The sequence below is a fragment of the Anabrus simplex genome, chromosome 4 (assembly GCF_040414725.1).
Source record: "Anabrus simplex isolate iqAnaSimp1 chromosome 4, ASM4041472v1, whole genome shotgun sequence".
Lineage (NCBI taxonomy): Eukaryota > Metazoa > Arthropoda > Insecta > Orthoptera > Tettigoniidae > Anabrus > Anabrus simplex.
In genome coordinates this window covers 159,071,603-159,094,913 of record NC_090268.1, presented here as the reverse complement: position 1 = coordinate 159,094,913, position 23,311 = coordinate 159,071,603, and the positions used below count along the sequence as shown (strand labels likewise).

Genomic DNA, 23,311 nt, shown 5'->3' with positions numbered 1-23,311 from the left:
ATACGAATGATGTTGTAATACTTTACTCAATAAGTCATTCGTTCAGAATACGTAATAGCCGCGATACAAAGAAATGAAATGATGATGTGAAATGGATGATTAAAACCCTATATATATAGATAGATATACATAATAATTTAAAAATCACCTAACAGTGATTAAATATATACATCTTTTCAATTAATTACACAGTTCAATAATTTAGTACATGCTGTGATGTACCAAACATCACAGTACTACCATCCTTCTTTTTCTTTGACCGTTAATGTACTCCATGTATGGGTGTTCTTTTGTAATATTTGTTCAATGATATATAGGTGATCGATATGTGTTGTTAGCTCCGCAGTATGAATGGACTACATGTTTTTCCTTGTGATTGTAGGGATTATCATATGTTTGATGGTAAGGTCTCATATTACTACTGTGTACCCGCGCTGTGTGACATATTATCTCCTTGGTCCAGGGCATTTCTCTTTTATCCCATATGTAATTTATGTAATTCGCCATCTGATGACTGTTTGCACTTTGAGTCAGCACGAGCTTCCACTCGTGCCCTACGAAGTGCGAACCTTGCTGGGTTTGTGCACGAGTGTGGGATTTCTCTGATCCCACTGCTGAATCCGTTTGACCTGCGCACGCAACTTCTGGAATAAATGAGACCTCCTTTGTGACTTCCGGGTCATGTTATATAAATTTGGATTCGTCATTTAACTGACACTGCTTCTCGAATTGTTTGCCAAATCCGGTTGTGTCTGAATGTGTGCACGGGTGTTAGTATGAGAGGGGAGTGTAACAAGGACGTATCGATCAGTTGAATTTTTATTTTGATCTTGTTTCATTATTTTATTTAAGCATTTTCGTGTGGTGCTATTTCCTTTGCCTTCGCACCTATCTTGGCCCTTCATTTACCTTTCGGGCCGCCATGTTTTATCTTTTGTTCATTTAGGCTATGCTCATGCCTGGGATTTTCCCCTTTGTGACATATTATCTCCTTGGTCCAGGGCATTTCTCTTTTATCCCATACTGAAATCCTACGAATTTTATTTTTTCAACTCTGGGTTTTCTCCTTGATGCGTGGGGGTTGGAGGATCTGGGGTTATTGTTATTAATGAGGGTGGTGTGCGGGCGTTGTTGAGTGGAAATGATATGGAATATACTCGTTGGAAAGAAATGACCTCTCTTTTGATCTGTTGCGCCATTTGAGATATGTAAATACTGGCACCATTTGAAAGGTACTGTACTTAATTGAGTGATCCTGCCGAATGTTTAACCTTTTCACTGCCAAGTTTTGATGACCAGCCGAGCCCTGTGGGCCGGGTTTCTTTTTTAAGGAAGAAGCACTTTGACAGATACATATTTACTGATACTATTAATGGAATGCATATCGTCCCCTTAGACCTGCAGCCCAATACAATGTCGGGGATGAAGTGAGATTATATTTTACGACCGGATACCCTTCCCGACGCAAACCTCAGTTGAGAAGATAATGAATATGAAATGAATGATGATGATGGTGAATAAAACTGGGTACAGAACTGGAAGGAATCTGCTGTGGCTTATGGACAGGAATTTAGATATTCTCCACCTTCATTATCAAAATATAGCTCTCCAGAATCACTATTTATGAGGAAACATTCAATTTCTTCATCAGCAAGAGATAAATGTATACTTCAAGACGCCATGATGGCTACACGTAAGCGGGAAAGATGTTCCACTCCAACGAAGCTGAAATAACACCAGATCGCTTTCAAAACACGTGAAATCTGCAGTACAGGACTTCTTTGAGCATTTCCATGGAATCTCAAAGCACGACATATCGCATTCATTTGTGAGATCGGTGAAGTACACACGGCACCAAAACGTATGTACACGGGTTTGGTGGACGTGACATGGCATTCAAAAATGTATATATACGGGTTTGGCAGTGACTAAGTTAAATAGGGTTCTTTGTGACCTTGTATGTATGTTCAGTCTTCAGCCCTAAGGCTGGTTGGATCCTCAACAGCTCTGCCATCAGCTGTCATAGATGGCCTAGGCATCACTGAAAAGGCGTACTAGGGAAATGAGGAGTGAGGTAGTTTCCCGTTGCTTTCCTCACCGAGCCAGAAGTTGCTATTATATATCAGTCTGCCAAGCCCACTGAAATGCATGCATCAACCGACCCTATGAGCAACGTTTTCACACCATTCATCGCAGGGACTGGCTGCACAAGGAATGGCATTACTAGCATCGCTCATACCTCAGTCACTTTCATATTGTCAAAGCCAAGGATAAGACAGAGACAGATTAAGGAAAGTAACAAAATTACTCTAGCCATACCAGAAGACATAGTGCACTGCAAACACTAGGTCCTGCCAGCATGCTCACGGAATAATGTCGTGCCAACAATTCGGTCTGGACTGATTCACTATGCAACGAATTTTAAGGTCACAAAAACCCTTTTCTAAAATGTAGGCATTCTTTATGTATTTCAACCTCCTGAATTTGAAAATGATACTGAAAACATCGTATCACCCACAGTTTTTGCACAAATTGCATAACTTTGTAATTAATGGTAATGCAATTTAATGATATTATAATAATATTCTGAGTTTCATATGGGGTTTTAGTGCTTATTATAACAGACATGAAAACACCATATGAAGCTCAGAAGCGGTACATCGCTTTCAACTGTTCAACACTTGCTCTCCTAGTGGCATGTAGCGAACTGTCACGTTGCAAATGATGCTGCCTTTCCGTCACTGTGTTGTGTTTGTGGAAGGAAGTACGCGTTAGTCTTGGTGCAGAATGTCTACCCGAGGTTGTGTAAACTCTCCTAACAGTTTTTGTTATATATGTGGTGAACTTGTGGTGAAAAAGGGCCGAAGAAACATTACTACTTTAGTGAAAAAGGTCTATCATGCCTATTTCGGAGTGAAACTCGGCAACATCGATAAATCATGGGCTCCACAGGTCGTGTGTATTGTGTGTGTAGAAAATTTATGATGGTGGGTGGCAGGAAAGAAAAAGTCATTACGATTTGGCATCCCTATGGTCTGACGAGAGCAACAGGATCATACTGACGACTGCTACTTCTGCTGTTGTAAGGTAAATGGTTTCAATAAGAAAAACAAGACGACTATTGAGTATCCGAACAACATTCGCTCAGCTATTCGCCCTATTCCACAATGTCCGGATTTACCTATACCACAGCCTCCGCAGACATTAGATACGGATGACAGTGATAACATGGATGCCGTGCAGGAGACGGATGATACTGACTTTGAAGTAGGCACACCCTCTTCTGTTCACTCAGCCAGATCTAAATGATTTAGTCCGTGATTTCTTAGCACCCGGAACGTCCGTTACATTTTATAGAAAAGGGGACTTGATATTCACGCAATATTTTTCTCAAAATGACGTGTTAGTGTACTGCAGTGATGTAAAAGGTTTGATAGGTCAGTTCAACATTCCGTACGCACCCGGTGACTGGATACTGTTCATTGATTCATCTAAAAGAAGCCTGAAGGCAGTTCTGCTGCACAATGGTAACATACATGCCTCAATACCTATCGGCCTTTCTGTGCACCTGAAGGAAACATATGACAACATGAAGGTGCTTCTTACTACAATTCATTATGAGAATCACAGCTGGATGGTGTGTGGCGATTTTTAAGTGTTGGGTATGCTTCTAGGACAACAGACCGGATATACCAAGTTTCCTTGTTTCATCTGTGAATGGGACAGTTGTGCTTGTGACAAACATTGCGAGCAAAAGCAGTGACCCCGAAGGTTGGAATTGGTTCCAGGGGACAAAATATCAAGGGTGATCCTCTAGTGGAGACAGAATACTCTTGCCACCTCTGCGCCTCAAACTGGGCATAATGAAGCAGGTGTGGCTACTTTCAAATATCTATGTAATAAGTTCCCCAACCTGTCAGATGCTAAGCTGAAGGAGGGTGTGTTCAATGGTCCCGATATTCGGAAAGTAATGCTAGATAAAGATTTCCTTAATTCAATAAATGCAGTGGAGCGAGAAACCTGGACTACCTTTATGTGTGTGGTTCGAAACTTCCTGGGAAACAATCGCAGCCCAGAGTATGTCGACACAGTGGAGAACATAATACCAATATAAATGGTCCGTTATTGGAACATACTGACGAAGCTGAAAATGCTGGGATGCTCAATGAGTTTGAAATTACATTTTTTACATTCTCATCTTGATTTTTTTCCTCCAAACCTGGGTTCTGTAAGTAAGGAACAGGGTGAAAGGTTCCATCAGGATATAAAGGACATGGAATGACGATACCAGGGAAATTGGGATGTTCGGACGATGGGCGACTACTGCTGGATGCTTCCCTGTGAGCACACAGAAATGCCCCATAAGAGGAAAAGCAGGGGCCACGCCATGACAACTAAGAAAGCACGGAATGAATTGCGTTAGTGCATGTTTTTACAACATTCTCTGTATGCATCAGTTCCCTGTGTGAATATTTCAATATGTTGTTGGTTTAAACTTGTATTCTAGTTCAGCATGATTCGTGTGCCATATATATATGTACTACTTCAATATGTGATATCATTATTAACAAAGTATACGTTTGTGCCAAAAATGCGGGTGATACAATATTTTCAGTGTCTTTTTTAATTCAGGAGGCAGAAATACAAAACTACACCTACTTTTGTGAAAAAAGTTTTTTTCCTGTTGCATACTGTTATGTATGTATGCATTCTTTATCCTTTTTTTATTTGAATTAATTTCCTTTCCCTCTACTTTCGTTTCATGATTTGAATAAATCCTTATTTCCTGTAATTTGACTTTTATTGCTTATAAATCTTGTCTCTTACTATTTTTGTCAAGAGACTCATTTTCAGTTCAAGGCTGTTTGAATTTAGGCCTTTCCTAGTCGCGGTCTATGCCTCAACCTTCGTTTTGTATTTCATAGGTACTGGGATTGCTTCCGTGATGCAAGAAGTTGTGGCTTACAACTCAACAGTATTCAACAGCAAGACGATACAACAGCGTACATTAACACACGTCCATTTATCCTCAGTCACGATAGCAGCTTCCCTAGCTGACTCACACAGAGCCTCAGTCCACAGAAATAAACAAACATACAGTACAGTCTTCTGTTCTGTCGTCTCCAGCACACCCGCTCACTGGTCTCTCTGACATCAAAACAACAGCTCCTGGTTCAGACCTCAGTGGGACAATAGTGACAGCCAACACCTCTGCCACCCTCAATCCAACAACCGAACCCCAACAAACTAAGGGCCGAATTCATAGTCAGCACTTATACATAAGTGGAACCCTTAAGTAATAAGGGATCACTTATAATAAGTATTCACTTATATGAGTTTACATTTCATAGATAGCACTTAAAGAGCACACTCATTGATACAGTATCACTGGAGATAAGGCAATGCTGTATATTATGCCCGCTCTTCCTGGATCGTGTAGTTCGACATCGCGCGACCGTGCGCAAATTTTTTTAGGTTAAAAGATTGTCTATATTGTATTTGGTTATCAGAATGGATAACAAAACAGTGAGCTGAGACGGCATCTGCAAGAACTTGTGTCGAAATACATGCACATAATATAGAACAAGTAGACCGATGCAGTTTCTCACCAGAATATGAATGACGTGGGAAAAACTTGTTGTGTACAATGCAAACTACGAAAATGCCCAGAGTCTAATTTTCTTCTTAATATAATATGTTTCTAGCTACCCAGGTACCGGTACTCGAACCTATACAAATATTCATCCAAATGTAGAATATCTAGCCTTACAACGCTTTTAATGATTTGACAAATATATCCGTAGCTGTTACATTGTAATAGGCCTAATTACTTCCCTAATAAAATGTAAACAGTATGTTTTTATGTGCGATGCAATAATTTCAGAAACTTCTGATATACCGTAATCCAGCAAACGATTGGTTGACTAACATGATATAATGGGCCCAAATCAACCTTAAAATAAATGGTGGTAGTGCAACACGTTCATTTTTCTTATAACTCAGTACAGTTCTTTACTATTCCAAACGCCTAGGCCTACAGTCTTGATAACTTATCAACTTGTAACACATTTCCAATTAATTAAGCAAAATACCGGTAATGATGATGGTGATAATAATAATAACCTGAAATTAAGAGGTGGCATAAAATCTCAAAACAATATCTTCATTAATGGTGAGATAGCGAGTCCTCTAGAGATTATGTTCACTCTCTCAATCAAAGGAACAAGAATATTCATAATTCTCACTTTACTAAAACAAAACTTTCTTTAAATTGTTGGTCACATTACATTTCGACAGGATTTTCCATCTCTACTGTGTGCACGGAAAGTATTCTGTGAATGAAATGCAACATATTCAGCAAAATCATCCTCCATCTTGCTGCAATATAAGTGTCACTTAAGTGTGTGTGGCAGGTCCACTTATAGCAATAAGTGGGACACTTAAGTACGTAATATGAAATGAAACCTGGCTCATAAGGGGCACTTATGTATAAGTGCTGTCTATGAATTCCGTCCTAAGTTTCATACTGACTCCACCACGGAGCTCAACTGTGACTCTCCTGTCCCAGCTAGCCTCCCTTTTTACAGCTCAGGTGATTTGAGCCAGAATTTTTGCAAGGTAGCTAGAGGCAGAACATTCCCGTTGAATCTCCAAGAAACTCACAGGTAAGCCAGCAGACGAGAACAATACATGAAAAGGCCGGCCCCACCCCACAAGCCGGCTGGGAGATCCCAGGTCGTCTGAGTCACTAGCCACTTCCCGGAAGTACTGACGGGCTACAACGGGCCTGGCACGTAACAACATACTTTTTAAATGAGTTTTTAGAATGTGCACACTTTCATGGCATTCAAAACCACTACCGACATGAATAACGGAGTTTTTGTTCTGCTTATGTCAAAGCTACATTAATATAATAGAATTTGAGGGATTTTCCACCATTCAACACATTGTGAAATATATTAAATTTATGAAGCAAAGACCGGTTTCGACTCCCATTGATGTGTTTTTAGGCATTCGTCATTATGTGTATAATTTTATTATGAAGCCTTACGTCAACCAATCGAGATGTATGAAGGCAACCCTAACGATGATTGTTATCAGATTCCCCTTGCTTTTATATTCAACAAGAACTGATGATGACTCCAAGAGAGTCGAAACCAGTCTTCGCTTAATAAATTTAATATATTTTACAATGTGTTGAATGGTGGAACATCCCTCAAACTCTATTACATTAGTTATACGTCAACACGGAAATGAAAATCATAACCTATGATATGTGAAAGCTGTCGGTAATAACATTATAAATACCTCCACAATGTAGAAATACAGGTGCTGGTGGTGGTGATTTTTTGTTTTAAGAGGAAGTACAACTAGGTCATCATCCTCTCTGAACACATTAAGTGGTAATTTTTTAAAAATAAAACAAAAGTATTTATTCAATGAAAAAATTTGGAAATGAAGTACAAAATAAAACAAGAATTATTGAATTAAGCTGAAAAATCACCAACGAATCAAAAGGGAACGTGAGTTCCCTGAGTAACAGAACACTTGCAATTTGCATACCCTTGAATAATCCACTGTCACGCATAAAGTGGATGACGAGATCAGCAGTAGCCATGTCATCGGCTAATATGCGTTCAAGTGTTTCCTGCAGGCTAAGGTTGTCAATAGCCAGAGAGATCGGCGCACTCTGAGAGGATGTGGCCATGGTGAAGAAGTCCGCACCACAAAAACACACAGGGGGCCCCCCTTTCCTCTTTAGGAGATAAGATTGCAAAGCCTGTCCATGACCTATCCTCAGCCCACACAATACTACAGCCTCTATCTGTGCAGGCCGGAAAGAGGACCGCCACACAGTGGTTGTCTTCTTAATTGCTCTCAGCCTGTTAGAAGTTCGGATGGCTAGCCACTCTGATTCCCAGGACTTCAAGATGGTTCAACGTAGCTGAGAACAAGTATCTGTAGCAGGTATATTCATAGGTTATGGAGGTAAAAGTACCGCTTCCTTTGCAGCTTCATTTCCCGCAACCACAACGTGGCTTGGAAGCCACGCAAAAGTGATTCTGGTGCCAGTATCACTTAACACGTTCACGGCCGATGACGACACACATGCGTCATGACTCCACTTTCACTCAGTGCCGATGGCGACACATGTGAGTCACACTCCGCGCCAAATATTAAAGCTCGTATTTCCGCCAATATGTATGTACACAAAATGACCTCTAATCTGTGCATTGTTAATGTGGTATTAAACATATGCGCCATCCGGGCATCAGATCAATTGCTAGTTACAATCTCTGTAGCCATTACAAGTCGGCATACATTACTGCGATGTCAAGAGAGAACTGTGAAGTTTCAGGAGCTTCTCACTGGGGACAAACAGGGAATTTGCAATTAATGATGATAGTCTGGAAGCTCTCCCGAACTCTAGTGACAGTGACAGCATTGATAGTGACGACAGTGATAACAGTGTGAAAATGACTGTAGTCACCTGAGTGAGAATTTTAATCAAGGATGTGTGTTCACAACTAAGTATTTTTTATTTTCCACCTTGCAGATACAATAGTTGCTTAACCCATTAGTGCATAAAGTTAATTTTTGTGTTTTATTTCAATTCATCTACATATTTCCACTCTTAATAATTGCAGAAACACGTTCCAACAAACAGAAAGTTCATACAATTGATAGTTTTATTTATGCAGGCTGTTCTATATATCGGACGCTATGCACTCAGGTCAGTACAATAACACTAGTTACTCAGCATTATATTGTACTGTTATTGAGTTTTGGTGGATCCGCAGAGGTGAAAGAAGGTGCGGGCCGGAATAGGTCTCAACTACAAAATTAAAGTTAATTTAAAACTTTAACAAAGGTTATATTTTCTTTTCGAAATCAACAAATAACAGAGTATAACAGGTACCAAGTAGCAGATCAACAAATTAAGAAATTACAAATTACAGTTCATTACAAGGTTTGGGCTTCGAGCCCCAAGTATAATTTCTGAGCTCTAAGCTCACAACCACAATTGCTAAAGGGTAGAAAACCCCTAGATGCATAGAGCACTTGCTCCCAACTTTTAACTCAAGCCTCCCAGAGGCACCTTTCACACACAAGAAAGAGCTGACCCGCTCTCAAAATTTTCAAGCCTATTTAAGAGGCCATAAACTGACTTTCCACTAACTGCCCTCAAGGCACACATATAATAGCACAGGGGTACCTCGTACCCAATCTACAGGGCCTTCTCGAGAAGAAAACAAAACATCAGGTTAAGCTACTGGCCCAAAGTACAGAAAGGACTGGAGGCGTGAACTTGCACTTCTAAATACACTTTTAAAACCTAAGTGGCTCTAGGCCAGTACACAGGGGCTAATCCCAAGCTAGGGAGGTGACCCGTGTGAGAACTTTAATACATTAAGGAAGAGAAGAAACAGTTATGAAAACTTAGTCACCTCAATTTCAAAATGAAGGGGAGTTTGAGAGGGTAAAGCACTCTCTATCCCCGCTTTACAGTGAAACAGATTTGTAGATTTTACATAGACAGAAAAGGAATTTACATTTTAACAAGATGGGTTACATATTAAAGGATTCGAACCCTCCCCGAGAGTTAGACTGCTGAGCTAGCAAGAAATAAAGATGTTAAAAGGCCATTACCTTGTAGAAGAACTGCTGCTTGAAGAAAGAGGCGCTTCCCGCCCCCTGCTACATATCCACACACTGAGTTAGATGTTATACTAGTGGCCCCGAAACAAGAAAAACAGCAGTTTTTATACCCTCGTGGAAAATTCAAGACCTTTCAGGAATGAGTAGACACACCCTCTCACTTTTATTGGATAGCTTAGAGCAACATATCCGTATTGAAGAAGACATACACGATTGGCTGAAAATTAATTAAAGAAATTCGGGATTGGCTAAGTTCAAACCTGGCGAAAGGAAGGATTAATATTGCCAACCCAAAAATAAAAGAACAAAATTTAGTAAAGACAACAACTTTTGACTACAAAATTTCTTCAAGAAGGTTCATTCCTTCGCACCAGAGTGCATGATCATAGTTTTTTGTAGAGACATCTGGTAGAGAACGTCCACACTTCCTGATCAATGACAAACAAAAACACATCAAAATTCACACAGAGCCATCTTCGGAGAAACAGTCGAGTTAATACAGTTTTTTTTTAAAGTTCAGGATTTCTCCTGTAGAGGAGTTTCAATTGGCGCAATGTCTGAACAAGCGGCGTGGAGGTGTACCGCCCGGTACAGTACAATAATGTAGCAAGCTGGGTAGTGTTAGAGAGTTGGATTATCTTATCCAATTTCCACTGTAAGGCCATCTACACACAGAGCTACTCATTAGTAACTGATTGGTAACTGAAGTTGCCAGCCGATTACTTGAGTGTCACTTCCTGTGTATTTCAATGTAAAGCCACACACAGGCACTACCGTTAGTAATCTTAGTAACTAGTTTGTAATCAGTTCCAGGTGACTCGTGGAGCCAGTCACCAGCAAGTTTAGTTTCTCAGTTCCCAGTGATCAAGTGCCTTTTTACGATGGCGAGCGAACAAGTTTTCAACATAAAGTTAGTGGGAGAAATTGAAAAACACCCCATACTGTACAATTGTACGCTGAAGGGTTACGCAAAAAAGGACATTACGGAGAAATCATGGAATTATTTTCTAATCTTTTAATTTTTTTTGTAAAAATAAGGTTCACTTTTCTTACCTGACAGTTATTAGCACTCTTTCCTCAGCACTCACACATTTCCCCATATTTGTATTTCGCTTTCGAATGGCAGACGCAATAAGCTGCACCAAGTCCATATAACTGTTTGGTCATACAATAAAAAGAAATAAATTTAGCATCCGTTTGTTCGAACTCCTTTACTGCTATGAATAATCTGCAGTGGATGTTCTTTTCAAGATATGGGTGAACCCAATACCTTCTTTTTTTTCCCTCCTGAAATAATGAAACACAATCATGTCTTCTTCGTCACTTGAGTCAGTGGTTGGCATTCTGGCAAAGTTAAGAAGCGATCTAGCAAGTCCACACCAAACTTTACAAATGGCTAATCAAGAAGAATCTGTCACCGTACAGTAGTTTCGTGTGTGGAGCCGAGTCACTATTCAGTTACTATCTAGTTTGTGACCCCGGTTACAAACCAGTCACGTTTCTAATGAGTAACTCCGTGTGTAGTGGGCCTTACGTAGATCTACAATTTCCACCAAAGACTCAACTCAATACTGTATACGCTATTTACGGTAATGTATTTACTGATTTACCGGTCCAAGCGGATCCACTCTTCGGATGCTATTATAGGACTTGAAAAGCTTTCATTGCGGTAAAGCCACTTTGCACACATTTTTACGCTGGACCACCTTATCTCCATCTGTTTGTAATTCTTACCAGCAGTGACAACACTATTGCCATTCCAGTGCAAAAGCAGCGCACTACCAAAACTCCTGCAGTCGTATGATCCCCTTCTTCTTTTTCCTGTCTGCCTTCCTTTGAAGGGGGCAATTCTCTGTCTGGTTTTCTTGAAATGTCCCTGTTGCACTTATTCCCTTTGAAGTTAGATGTTTTACCAATTTCAGGAATGTAAAGAAGTTGTCAAAAAATATTGTATGCCCCATATTTGATTCAGTTCCACCTGTATCAAGTCCAAATTATTTCAGCCTTTCATTTTACATTGCTGTACAAATTTGGAAAGGTGGAAAGGTATCCTATAGCCACTGGCAGAGAAGCCTATTGGGATTACACAATTTTTCACAACATCTAATGAGAGGGGTGGGGGAGACAGGAAAACAATCAGTCACCAAATGAGATGTAGACTGTGATCTTGTCCACTTTGGATTTTCTTCTTTTTTGTTACAATTCGACCTACTAATGCTTTTGAATTTTCTATCAGGGATACCGGAAACAGGGGTACTGGCCAAATCTTACGTATGACTATTTTCATATGGCAGCTTTCTTTTTGCACGGTTTTCTGGTTTTTCAGTTCCATCTGTAAATTTTCAGTAATATTTTGAGCACCACTGGACCTAGCCTTCCCGTTTCATATTTTGTTGAAACAATTTGCCTTCACATTTACTGAGAAGTAGATTTCTACAAACATAATTTAGATTACCCTCATACTCATGTAATTATTATCAACCGTCTCACACCCTTCATCAAGAGGTTTGATGTGCTGCTTCTCTCCAAATGTCAGTTTTTCCTCCAAAACTTCCAATATTTCACTCACCATCAAACTAGTAAGGGAATACAAATGTCTGACAGTAGGACTCCCTATGCATAGCGTCTTATTTTCAGGACAGCTATACCGTATAATCTTGAATACCACCCGCACTGTTTTTTCAAAAATATTGCTTCAATAATTGGGTGCAGGCATTATTTAAAATTTTTGGAAATTTATCTTTCCGAATGTGCGTAAATCGGGCATCACCGTGGCTTGGCAACAATGCTCTCTCCGCTCTCAGTATGCGCTACTTCCGCGCTTGGCGTCAGTCTCACGCACATTCTCAGAGTATCAACATGAATTCCACAAAGTATTTGCGATCTTTTACTGCAAGTGAGAAACTGAAAGTAGTTCGAGAAGCCGAAATTATTGGAAATCGTGCCGCCGGTAGGAAATACAATACTGATGAGTCATGTATTCGCGATTGGAGAAAGAAGAAAAATGTGCTATTAACATATAGTGATGACTGTAGAGATTTTCGTGAAATGAGTGTACAATTTCCAGAAAATGAAAAAAACCTTTTTAAATATATGACAGAAAGGCAGGAATTGGGATATGTTGTGTCAACCGAAATGAGTCAGCTAAAGGCATTAGAGTTCCCAAAGGAACTTTCATAGGAAAGGTTTAAGGCAAGCCGAGAATGGGTTTGTACTTTTTATAAAAGAAGTGGGTTGAGCGTACGAAGGCGTAACTCAATTTCACAGCGTCTACCTGGTGCCTACGATGAGAAGTTATTGTCGTTTCAGCGTCACATAATTCGGTTGTGGAAGGAAAATGCATATTTGCTTTCCCAAATTGGCAATGCATATCAGACGCCAGTCTACTTTGAAATGTCAGTGGACAGGACTGTGAATGTTAAGGGTGCGAAAAGTGTTACCATTAGAACAGGTGGTAATGAAAAACAACGGTGTACGGTAACGTTGTGTATTCTCAACGACGGAACCAAACTGCCGCCGTACATTGTTCCCAAGTGAAGGACGCTTCTTAAACATCTACCCACTGGTGTTATCGTCAGATCTCAGAACTCTAGCTGGATGGACAGTACACTTGTGGAAGACTGTGTAAAGTGTGTCTGGCAATGCCGCCCTGGTATATTATTGGGACATTCCGGGCGGGATGACGTCTATGCTACAGCCGCTGGATATCTGCGTGAACTGTCCATTTAAAGCAGCCTTGAAACAGCTCTATACAGAATGGATGGAGGCTGATAATCACACCCTGACGCCAACTGGTAGCATTCAGCGCCCGGAAGTTCAGCTGCTGTGTTCGTGGATTTTGACGGCACGGAATCGTATCCCTGGAGACCTTATACGTAAGAGCTTCAGGAAATGTAGCATTTCTAATGCTATGGATGGCAGCGATGACGACATTTTGTGGGAAGGTGATGGTGATGAAAGTTCTGAAGTTGGTATTGATGATGATGATGAATGAACTCGTTCGATATTATTCTGGAAATGTTTGTTTACTTTTATTTGTATTTTCTAATCATTTGATGTGTGTTAGTAAAGACTGTAAATAAGTCTGACTTCACTTTTTTAAAAATTTTGTTCTTTCAAAATAAGCGTGCGGGTCTTATTCGGTGGTGGGTGGTATTCGATATTATGTGGTAATTACAAGCCTCTGTCACGTCAATAATAAGACATAATTGACATCTTTGTGTGTCAGTAGATTCATAGGAGTGTCAACAATATGGTCCATACCAAAGTTTACAATTACTGGAAATATTTGTTAATTCATAAATAAAAATCTTGACTGTGGCACAAAACTCTGTACTATCTTGCCGCCATGCTCACAATAAGTGGGATTCAACAATGAATGGTAAGGATAAAGAATGATGTAATCTTGGTTCTTGTTAGCTACAGCTGTTCTGAAGCACAAGAAAGTATCGCGGGCTTAAAACCATGCATAAATATCAGACATTTTTTTTATGATGTCCAATTTTTTGGAAGATTAAATGATAGCATTAAAAAACAATCTTCTTATGTTTTTTAAGGACACTTTCTCTCAAAGCATTGATACTTTGTCAATATATGAATTTTTCATCTAAACAGTGTTATGTGACTGAAGATGTTAACAATATACGAAACATGTACCAGTTTTAACCAATAAGTTGCCTTAAGCAACTAATGTATCGACAAGATGGAAAATACAAAATAGTTTTGAATCTGTTGAAGTGCGATACGGACCATGAAGTTGATTTTATGTAAGCACGGATGTGTGTGTCGAGTGCCTACTCCCAATTCTCACATTACAGAAGATGAGGAAGTCGTAAGTAATATCTTATCTCCAAATCTCCCGCCAAATAACAAGGGCAATATTTCAGGGGTCATTTCTTAGAGTTCAGATTCATCCTCAATGAAACAAATAAATTTTATTGGTCGGCCGGGAATGAAGGTTCCACTGCCAAGTGACGCGAAATCTATTATTTTCACTTGCTTGCAGATGACAACTCGCTGAATAACATTGTCACTGAATGGAACGCATTTGCAAGGAAATGTCACTGAAAAGTCAAATTCAAATTTGAAAGTCGAGGATTAAGGACTGCTATGATGTCACGATGTATGAGTTCCATGTATTTTTAGGACTTATGTTTCACATGGGTGTTGTGCAAGTGTCTCGTATTACTGGGAAACGCACAGGTTATTCAACATATCATGTTTTAGGAACTACATTAATAGAAATAGATTTCTACTTCTACCGAAGTGCCTCCATTTTGCAAGAAACCCATCTGAGGGAGATCCAAAACCAACAGATCTTTTGTATAAAATACGACCAATGATCGAGTACTTCAATTATAAAATGAAAGAGCTTTATGAACCTGGTAGGGCTGTGTATTGATGAATTCATGATGATGAGGCATGGTATGATAGTGTTTAATAAATACATAAAAAATAAGACACATAAATACGGCATCAAGCTCTATATGCTCATGGAGCCGGATGGAACGGTTATAAATTTTACTGTATACACTGGGATAACATACAACTTAGGTGGGAAAGGCCATGCTGCAAATGTAGTGCTCCATCTTATGCAAGGCCGGCTAAATGTAGGACATTCACTCTATATGGACAATTTCTATAATAGCTATTCTTTATCTGCTACTCTTCTCTGTACCGGTAATGGGACACATTCTACTGGTACACTCAGAGTTGGCAGGAAGGAAACACCAGCCAGCGTAGTTGAGAGCAAACTAAAAGATGGCGAAGTTGTCTGCTCTTACGCTAACGGCATAGCCGGGGGAAAGTGGCGGGATAAGCGCGAGGTACGATTCATTTCCACAGAATATGAGCTTGACATGGTGGAGGTCAGCAACAAGAGAGGGGCCAAAAAAACTGAAGCCTAAAGCAATAGTGGAGTATAATAGACAGGTCAGGCACAGATCACCACGACCAAATGATTTGCTACTATTCTTTCACAAGAAAAACAACGAAGTGGTATCGAAAACTAGTAATTCATGTAGTTGAAACGATATTATACAATTCCTACATGCTGTATAACAAGTTCTCTGTAAAGAAGGTATCACTCTACGACTTTCGACTGGTGATAATTGAGAAGTTATTATCAACTGACAGCAGGCCACCGTTTCGTAGGCTCCCAAAACCTCTCATACTGCCTACAGGGACTCATTTTGCCAGTAAATGTGCGGCTAAGGAGAATGGACGTAGTCTGAGGAAATGGTGTAAACAGTTATATGAAAGGGGGCGGCGCAGGGACAGCATGTTCTACTGCAGCGAGTGTGCAGGACAGCCAGGCTTGTGCCTTGAGAAATGTTTTGTGGAATTCCACAAGAGACAAAAATAACTTACCACAAAGAATGGCATGCCTCCCTGTGTTTGTTGTAGCACACTGTATTGATTAGTTACATTGTACAGCTTAAGGAGTAATGTAAGCAGACATTGTTCACACAGCAATATTAAGATTCAACTGCACAGTATTGTTGTGTGAAATGTTCACACAATTTTTCTGTTGTAAAGAAGTTCTATAATCGAACAAAACATTACTTTCCGCGTTCCACTTCATTACCAGTCATGGCACACTTGTGAAAAGCTCATCGGTAGTGCCGCCGACGCAGCGTGTGCGTCATGGCTCGTATGCACATAAATAATAATGAAATAATTAAAATAATAATCTAAAATGCATAAGGACACACAAATGCACTCCTTTAAACAAAACAAGTATTACGGTACCATGGTAATGGTTGCCGATATTCGAGAGGCCGTGCACATGTTAACCTGGCTAGAAGGTCACGAATCTGCTGCACTGGTGGGTATTGCAAAAAACAGGTGTCAATACACTGCAGAGAACTTAAGAAGTCGGTACACATAAGAAAATGGTTTCTTTCATCACCCAGTGCAAATTGCAGAGCTTCTACAATAGCGTAAAGCTCCACAGTATACGCGCTACATACATTTTTTTCCCCTATTTGTTTTACGTCTCACCGATGCAGATAGGTCTTATGGCGACGATGGGATAGGAAAGGCCTAGGAATGGGAAGGAAACGGCCATGGCCTTAATTAAGGTACAGCCCCAGAATTTGACTGGTGTGAAAATGGGAAACTTCGGAAAAAGAACCTTCAGGGTTGCTGAAAGTGGGATTCGAACCCACTATCTCCCGGATGTAAGCTCATAGCTGTGAGCCCCTAACCACACGGCCAACTTGCCCGGTGCTACATACACGAGGTAGTGAGATCTTCATGCTCAAATCATCGGTGACGAAAGAGCAACCAACATTTTCTCCGATTTTAGATCCATCCGTGAAGATATGTCTCGCGACCGGATACTGGTGAGCGAAATCTTTGAAATACTTCTGATAAACGGAGGAATCCGTTTTCACTTTGGGTCCACGGAGTAATCTAGACGTATATCCGGTCGTGGAACTAAACATGGAGGTACCTCGCTAAAAATCTGTTCAAGACAACCACCAATATCTATATTTAATTCACGACACAAGCTATCAAAGGATATAGATGTTGATTCCCATAGGGAACTTCAAAATATTTGTCCCCAAAGAGTAAATTTATAACATCAATATAAATAGTCCGTTGTTGGACATTATAAATTTTCCAGCTAACTCATTCCTGGTTACCAGTGTTTCACTCGAGTGCTCTAAGTTGGGCTCATCAGTTGGTAAATAGCATACCTACCAAGACGCATGGCTACTGCATACCGTGGAGGCAACTGCGTAGGCTATTTGGAGCCACCGGCAGTGTCAATGCACTACGAGAGACTGCTGCCTCCTTATTCGTAAAGATGGAACTTCCGCTTCAGCACGTATGCTGGGAATGGGGCTAGTAAGGAAAGCTCCCGTTGAAAGCCGAACTCCACTACGGTGTACACTGTCTAAAAGGCTCAGCGTAGATTTTGATGTTGAGCCATAAGATGCACTACCATAGTCCATTCAGGAGAGGACCGTTGTAGTACAGAAACGCAGCTGCACCGTACGGTCAGCCCCGCACAAAGTGCCACTGAGAAACTTCAGCATGTTAGGTCTCTTCATGCAGGCAACCTTCAACTGACTGATGTGGGGCTGCCAAATGGAGACCCAGAAATCTGCAGATGTCTACCAGAATAAGTTTTTAATTACACATTTCAAGGATTCCCCCCCCCCCCCACTCATCATCATCATTCCCCATCTGACAAAGTTATAAGCTTCTCATAAGAAGAGATCAAGGCTGTTATAAGAACAATATATTGTTTATATACTTTCATCTTTTTGTACCTAAGCATAAGTGAATGTAGCTGATGATGTGACAAAACGTTTACTATGAATGATTTTGTAACTTTACAAAGGAATAAATTTAATGTATCCTCCTATTCAATATATAACATACTTCCATCATTAGCTGGAGTAATAAAAATTCTAACATATTTTGACTCGTTTGAGCCATCTTCAGTAAAATAAAGGGGGTTAAAGTAATTTACATAATAAAAACTAAAAATGTGCTAATAAACATAATGAACGAACAAATGAAAATCAAAAGAGACATGACGGAAATAAAAACAATACTATATTTCCATCGTTAGATGGAGCAATAAATAACTCGTTGAGATAAATTCAGTGAAAAAAGGTTAATATAAAACAAACATACTTACTCCATGGCTCTACGATCCTCTAAGGACCTTGGCCTCCTTGACCACAGCTCTCCAGTCGTCCCAGTCTTCAGCACGCCTACGCCACCTCCTGACTCCAACGGTCTTCAGATCAGTCTCCACATCCTCCAGCCATCTCATCCGGGGCCGACCTCTCCTCCTCCTGCCCCCGGGGTGCCCTATCAGTGCCTTTTTTGGAAGTCTTCCCTCCTCCATCCGTTGTACATGCCCCAGCCATCCAATTTGTCTTATTTTGACTGAGGTCACCAAGTCCAGCCTTATACAGTAATCTTATGTCTTCATTTGTTCTAATTCTTCACGAATTTCCCTCCTTCACCGGTCCACATATCTTCCTCGGTACTTCCTTTCCAACACATTTTATCTCCTCTCTGTGGCCTCAGTCAATACTCATGCCTCACTCCCATAGATAAGTACTGGTTTAATTATTGTTTTTTAGTCAGTTTTTATTTCCTGCTTAAGTTTTTACTTCTCAGAAGAGGGTATAGTGCTCTGTAGGATCTGCTGGCAGCCTTAATACGATTTACAATATCTGTCTCAACTTCATTTTCTGATGTTATTAATATAAAACATAATTGAATCCAAAAAGTGTGTTCAACCTAAGAAGAAAAGAAATGAAAACAAATGATACAGACGGAAACGAACAATAAGGGCTTATAGCGAGGCTGTGGACCTCTGAGTCTAAACATTTTTCAGTTTGATATAATAATTCAAAAAACAGGACGAAACCACTGTGTTGAAAATTCAAGCCGTCAGTATGTCCCTGTAGAGTCACCATCACCATGAATGTCCAGGAGGGGAGCGAAAAAGCTCGAGAAACCAAGCTTGAGAGGTGACAATGTGCCAGGTGGAATGTATGTGACAAGTGAAAGAAAAACACTGATGAATTTCACATTTTAGAATAACAGCATTCTCAATTTCTTCTCAATTTAGTGGTCCCATTCTTGATGATTGTTTCCAATGTTGACTAGGTGTGTTTGCCTTATTTTAAATGGCTCAGAGGGCAACGACAAAACTGAGAAGCTGTGGTAGAAAAGATAACCTATTATATGAACCTTTTTTTCATTGAATTTGTCTCAACGGGATCTTTATTGCTCCATCTAATGAAAGAAATATCGTATATTGTATTGTTTTTATTTCCGTGATGTCTCTTGTTTTCGATTTGTTCGCTCATTATGTTTTTTAGCACATTTTTAGTTTGTATTATGTAAATTACTTTAACTCCCCTTATTTCACTGAAGATGGCTCTGAAACTGCACCTCACAGAAAGAGCAAACATAAAATCACTGCCATCCAATGTCAGAGCATTCCTCAGCATATACCGTACATCTGCAGAAGATGAAGTAAACCCTAATGGACCAGTGAAGAAGAAATGTGGAGGATGTTGTTTTTGAGGTTGAGCACAAGAAGTATGTACTACCATTCAATGTACTACCTGCCAACATGCAGAAAACATGTAGAAGTTACGTACATGTGTGATCCTAGCAACAGTGAAGACAGTGAATAACTTACCGGTACTCATCCTAAAGTTAGCTTATGGATTTGATATACGGAACAGAGAACATTATAACTTGCGCTGTGAATATACACTTAAGAAAATGGATATGCAACACCATGAAGGCATTGGTCGTTTGTGTTGATTTTCAAATGGAACGATGCCATGTAGGTATGTAAACGATCAAAATTTCAGACCCATCGTATTGTTGCTACAGGTCTCGCCATGTGATTGTCGCGGAGGAATCAACTCCAGTATACGGACTCTGGTGTAGCATAGTTGACTTGCAGTCTGTGCAGTAAAGTGTTCCCCATCAGGTGTAGCATAGTTGACTTGCAGTCTGTGCAGTAAAGTGTTCCCCATCAAACATGCCTCGACGACAGAGAAGAGCACGCTATCAACAACTGTCGCCGTTTGAGAGGGCTTGGATAATTGGGCTGTGTGAGACTGGATTATCGCTAAGGGCTGTCGCTGCATGCATTGGCCGAGAGGCATCTACGGTACAACGTGTATGGCAGCAGTGGTCAAATGAAGATACCCATACTCGTAGACCTGGCACAGGCCCAGCGCGACAGACAACTGTGAGAGAGGATCGCCACATCAATCGGATGGCCCGGATGGAACCCTATGCAACAGCAGCGCAAATTTGAGCAGCTGTGGCACCCCACATTACACAACAAACAGTTGGTAATCGCCTGCGTGCAGCTGGCTTACGAGCCCATGTCCCTGCAGAAGGTGTTCCATTGACCCCACAACAGAGACATGTAGGCTGGCCTGGTGTCGAGAAAGATCGACGTGAGTCGACGAATGGCATAGGGTCATCTTTAGTGATGAATCACGCTTCTGTCTTGCCCGCAGTGATCGCCGGAATCGTGTGCGCCGACGTACCGGGGAGAGGGGCCGCCCAGATCTTATTGTCGAGAGGCACACAGGGCCACCGCATTATGGTCTGGGGAGCTATTGGCTTTAATGTGAAATCACAATTAGTGCTTGTTTAGGGCACTATGACTGCTCGACAGTACGTTGATAGGGTATTGAATCCAGTGGTTGTCCCTATGATGGCGAACATTGCTAATGGGACGGTTCAGCAGGACAATGCCCGGGTTCACACTGCACGCATCTCCAGAGAAACTCTCCATGACATTACAACCTTAGAATGGCCCAGCAGATCCCCCGACCTCAGTCCTATTGAGCATGTGTGGAACATGATGGGCCGGCAACTGGCCAACCGTCCTCAGCCACCCACAACTCTGGAACAACTGACCCGTGCAGTGCAGCAAGCATGGGCCACAATTCCTCAGGAAGCGATCCAGGGCCTTATTGACTCCATGCCTCGACGAATTCATCAATGTATTGCAGCTCGTGGTGGGTTCATCCTGTATTGATTGTTGTCCAAACTTGCGGTCAGAGGGACCTGACAGTGTAATCAGCGAATCACAACCGAACATTCATCCTGCATGTTCAATTGCAGCAATGTAGCACCACTCCTTCTGGGTGTTGCAATTTCCATTTCCTTCAGTGTATATTACTTAGCAGTTGCTTGTGTGAAACAGATAATTTTCACCGAAAAGGTCTCAAGCATTCAAATATTTTTTTATTGTTGCATTTTCACTTGATGGTATGATAAGGTGAAGTTTGCAATTAATAGTAATTTAGGAAAATAATATCTGCTTAAAATGAGATATTTCCCATTATTATATGATGTATTGCGATGTTAAGTTGTGGGGTAAAAAGTGCACCATGCACCTAGTCATGTATAATTCTTACGTGCGCCTGCTAGAGGCAGAAATGACTTTTCCTGTTAATTTTTCATCAGCCTCCATCAAATCATAATTTTTTTGTTTTTATATATTATAACAGCCTGAAGCTCGGTTTGATACATGAAATCGTGAATATCAGAGTTGTGAAAAACATCAGGTGGATGAGGGATATTTTAGCAATGTGATGGGAAGTTTAACTAAAATTATTTGGCAACCCCAGGTGAGAGAAGAGGAAGTTCCACCAATCAGGAATAGAGAAATCAGCAATAGAAATATGATGCAAAAAAGGCAAGATTTATGCAGTACTTTTAATCATGGAGGAGGTACAATACGATGGCAAAGTCGTAATATGACACTTCATTGGAAGTGTCACATTCCCATTCTTCAACTGCGCAGATAGTGACAATTTCTTTGATATGCCTAGGAAAATAATGAAAAAGAAAAAGCCAAAAGAGTCAATTTGAAATAATAAACCTCACCCGGTGCGACAGCGCGCGAATCCTGTTGAACGACATTTGTAAACAATTATCCTTTAAAAAGAACAAACCTCGATTTAGCCCTTTTGGATGGTTGCGTATTATCTTTCGGTTCACCATCAGCCATCTCTCTCTTAGAGTATCTTTGCTACACTGTACTAAACATAATTCACCACTCTCAATACATTCAATAGATAGTTATTCTCGAAATCAGCCTATCTGAGGTTTTGATAAAATGCCCTAACCCGAAGATTCTCTAAGAATTTCAGAATTTCGAAAAATGTCTTCAGAACAAGCAATTAAGGAAGGTCCTATTACGGCCAACACAACAGTTTTTTTTTTTTTGCTATTTTGTTTTACGTCGCACCGACACAGATATGTCTTATGGCGACGATGGGAGAGGAAAGGCCTAGGAAGTGGAAGGAAACGGCCGTGGCCTTAATTAAGGTACAGCCCCGGCATTTGCCTGGTGTGAAAATGGGAAACCACGGAAAACCATCTTCAGGGCTGCCGACAGTGGGGCTCGAACCCACTATCTCCCGATTACACACACAACATTTTTAGCTCTGAATTTAAAGCCGCACACACACAGATCAAAAGGTACTTATAAATGAATTCAACGGTACAATTCGAAAAATACTGTAGTTATTACACAGACATTTCCACAAAATAGGGGAAGCCGCGATAAGAACACCTAGCTCACAAAACTTACACTTTCATTACAGAATTACTCACCGGATCCGCCGTTGCGGTCCATGATTTCTTCTATATCACTGAAAAGAAAGAACAGAGAGTCAATTTGAAATAATAAATCTCACCCGGTGCGACAGCGCGCGAATCCTGTTGAACGACATTTGTAAACAATTATCCTTTAAAAAGAACAAACCTCGATTTAGCCCTTTTGGATGGTTGCGTATTATCTTTCGGTTCACCATCAGCCATCTCTCTCTTAGAACTGACAAACATGAATAAAAATATTAAACAGCGTGTTTTAATTTCAAAAACATTTGTCAATACACTAATTTCGGTACTACGTTAAAAGCTTGTTATCGTCACAGATTCATGGAACGTTTATAAACCTGTTTATGTCTTGGATTTAGATTCTTCTTTTTTCTGCTTGATGATATTTGCCTGGGCTCGGTATTTAACTAACACCCAGTTCCAATACTGCATGAATGAAACACTTCCCAACACTCAGAATCACTTATTTATGGTGACTAATAAACACTTTATCTCACAGATTTTAAAG

General features: G+C 40.4%; 1 protein-coding gene across 2 annotated transcripts in view; it reads right to left on the bottom strand.

Moving 5' to 3' along the window:
• Nucleotides 1-23,110, bottom strand: part of LOC136872533 (BTB/POZ domain-containing protein 6-B) — a 67,533-nt gene extending 44,423 nt beyond the window's left edge. The window contains exons 1-3 of one of the 2 annotated variants that reach the window (XM_067146337.2): nt 22,949-23,110; nt 22,798-22,835; nt 18,317-18,930 (exon numbers count right to left, since the gene is read on the bottom strand). Coding sequence is in view for 1 of the 2 variants with exons in the window: in XM_067146336.2 (XP_067002437.1) it covers nt 22,798-22,835; nt 22,949-23,028 (118 nt within the window). In the remaining variant the exon portion in view is untranslated. The remainder of the gene's footprint in view (nt 1-18,316; nt 18,931-22,797; nt 22,836-22,948) is intronic. The other variant, XM_067146336.2, reaches the window with a different exon arrangement.
• Between the last annotated feature and the right edge of the window lie 201 nt (nt 23,111-23,311).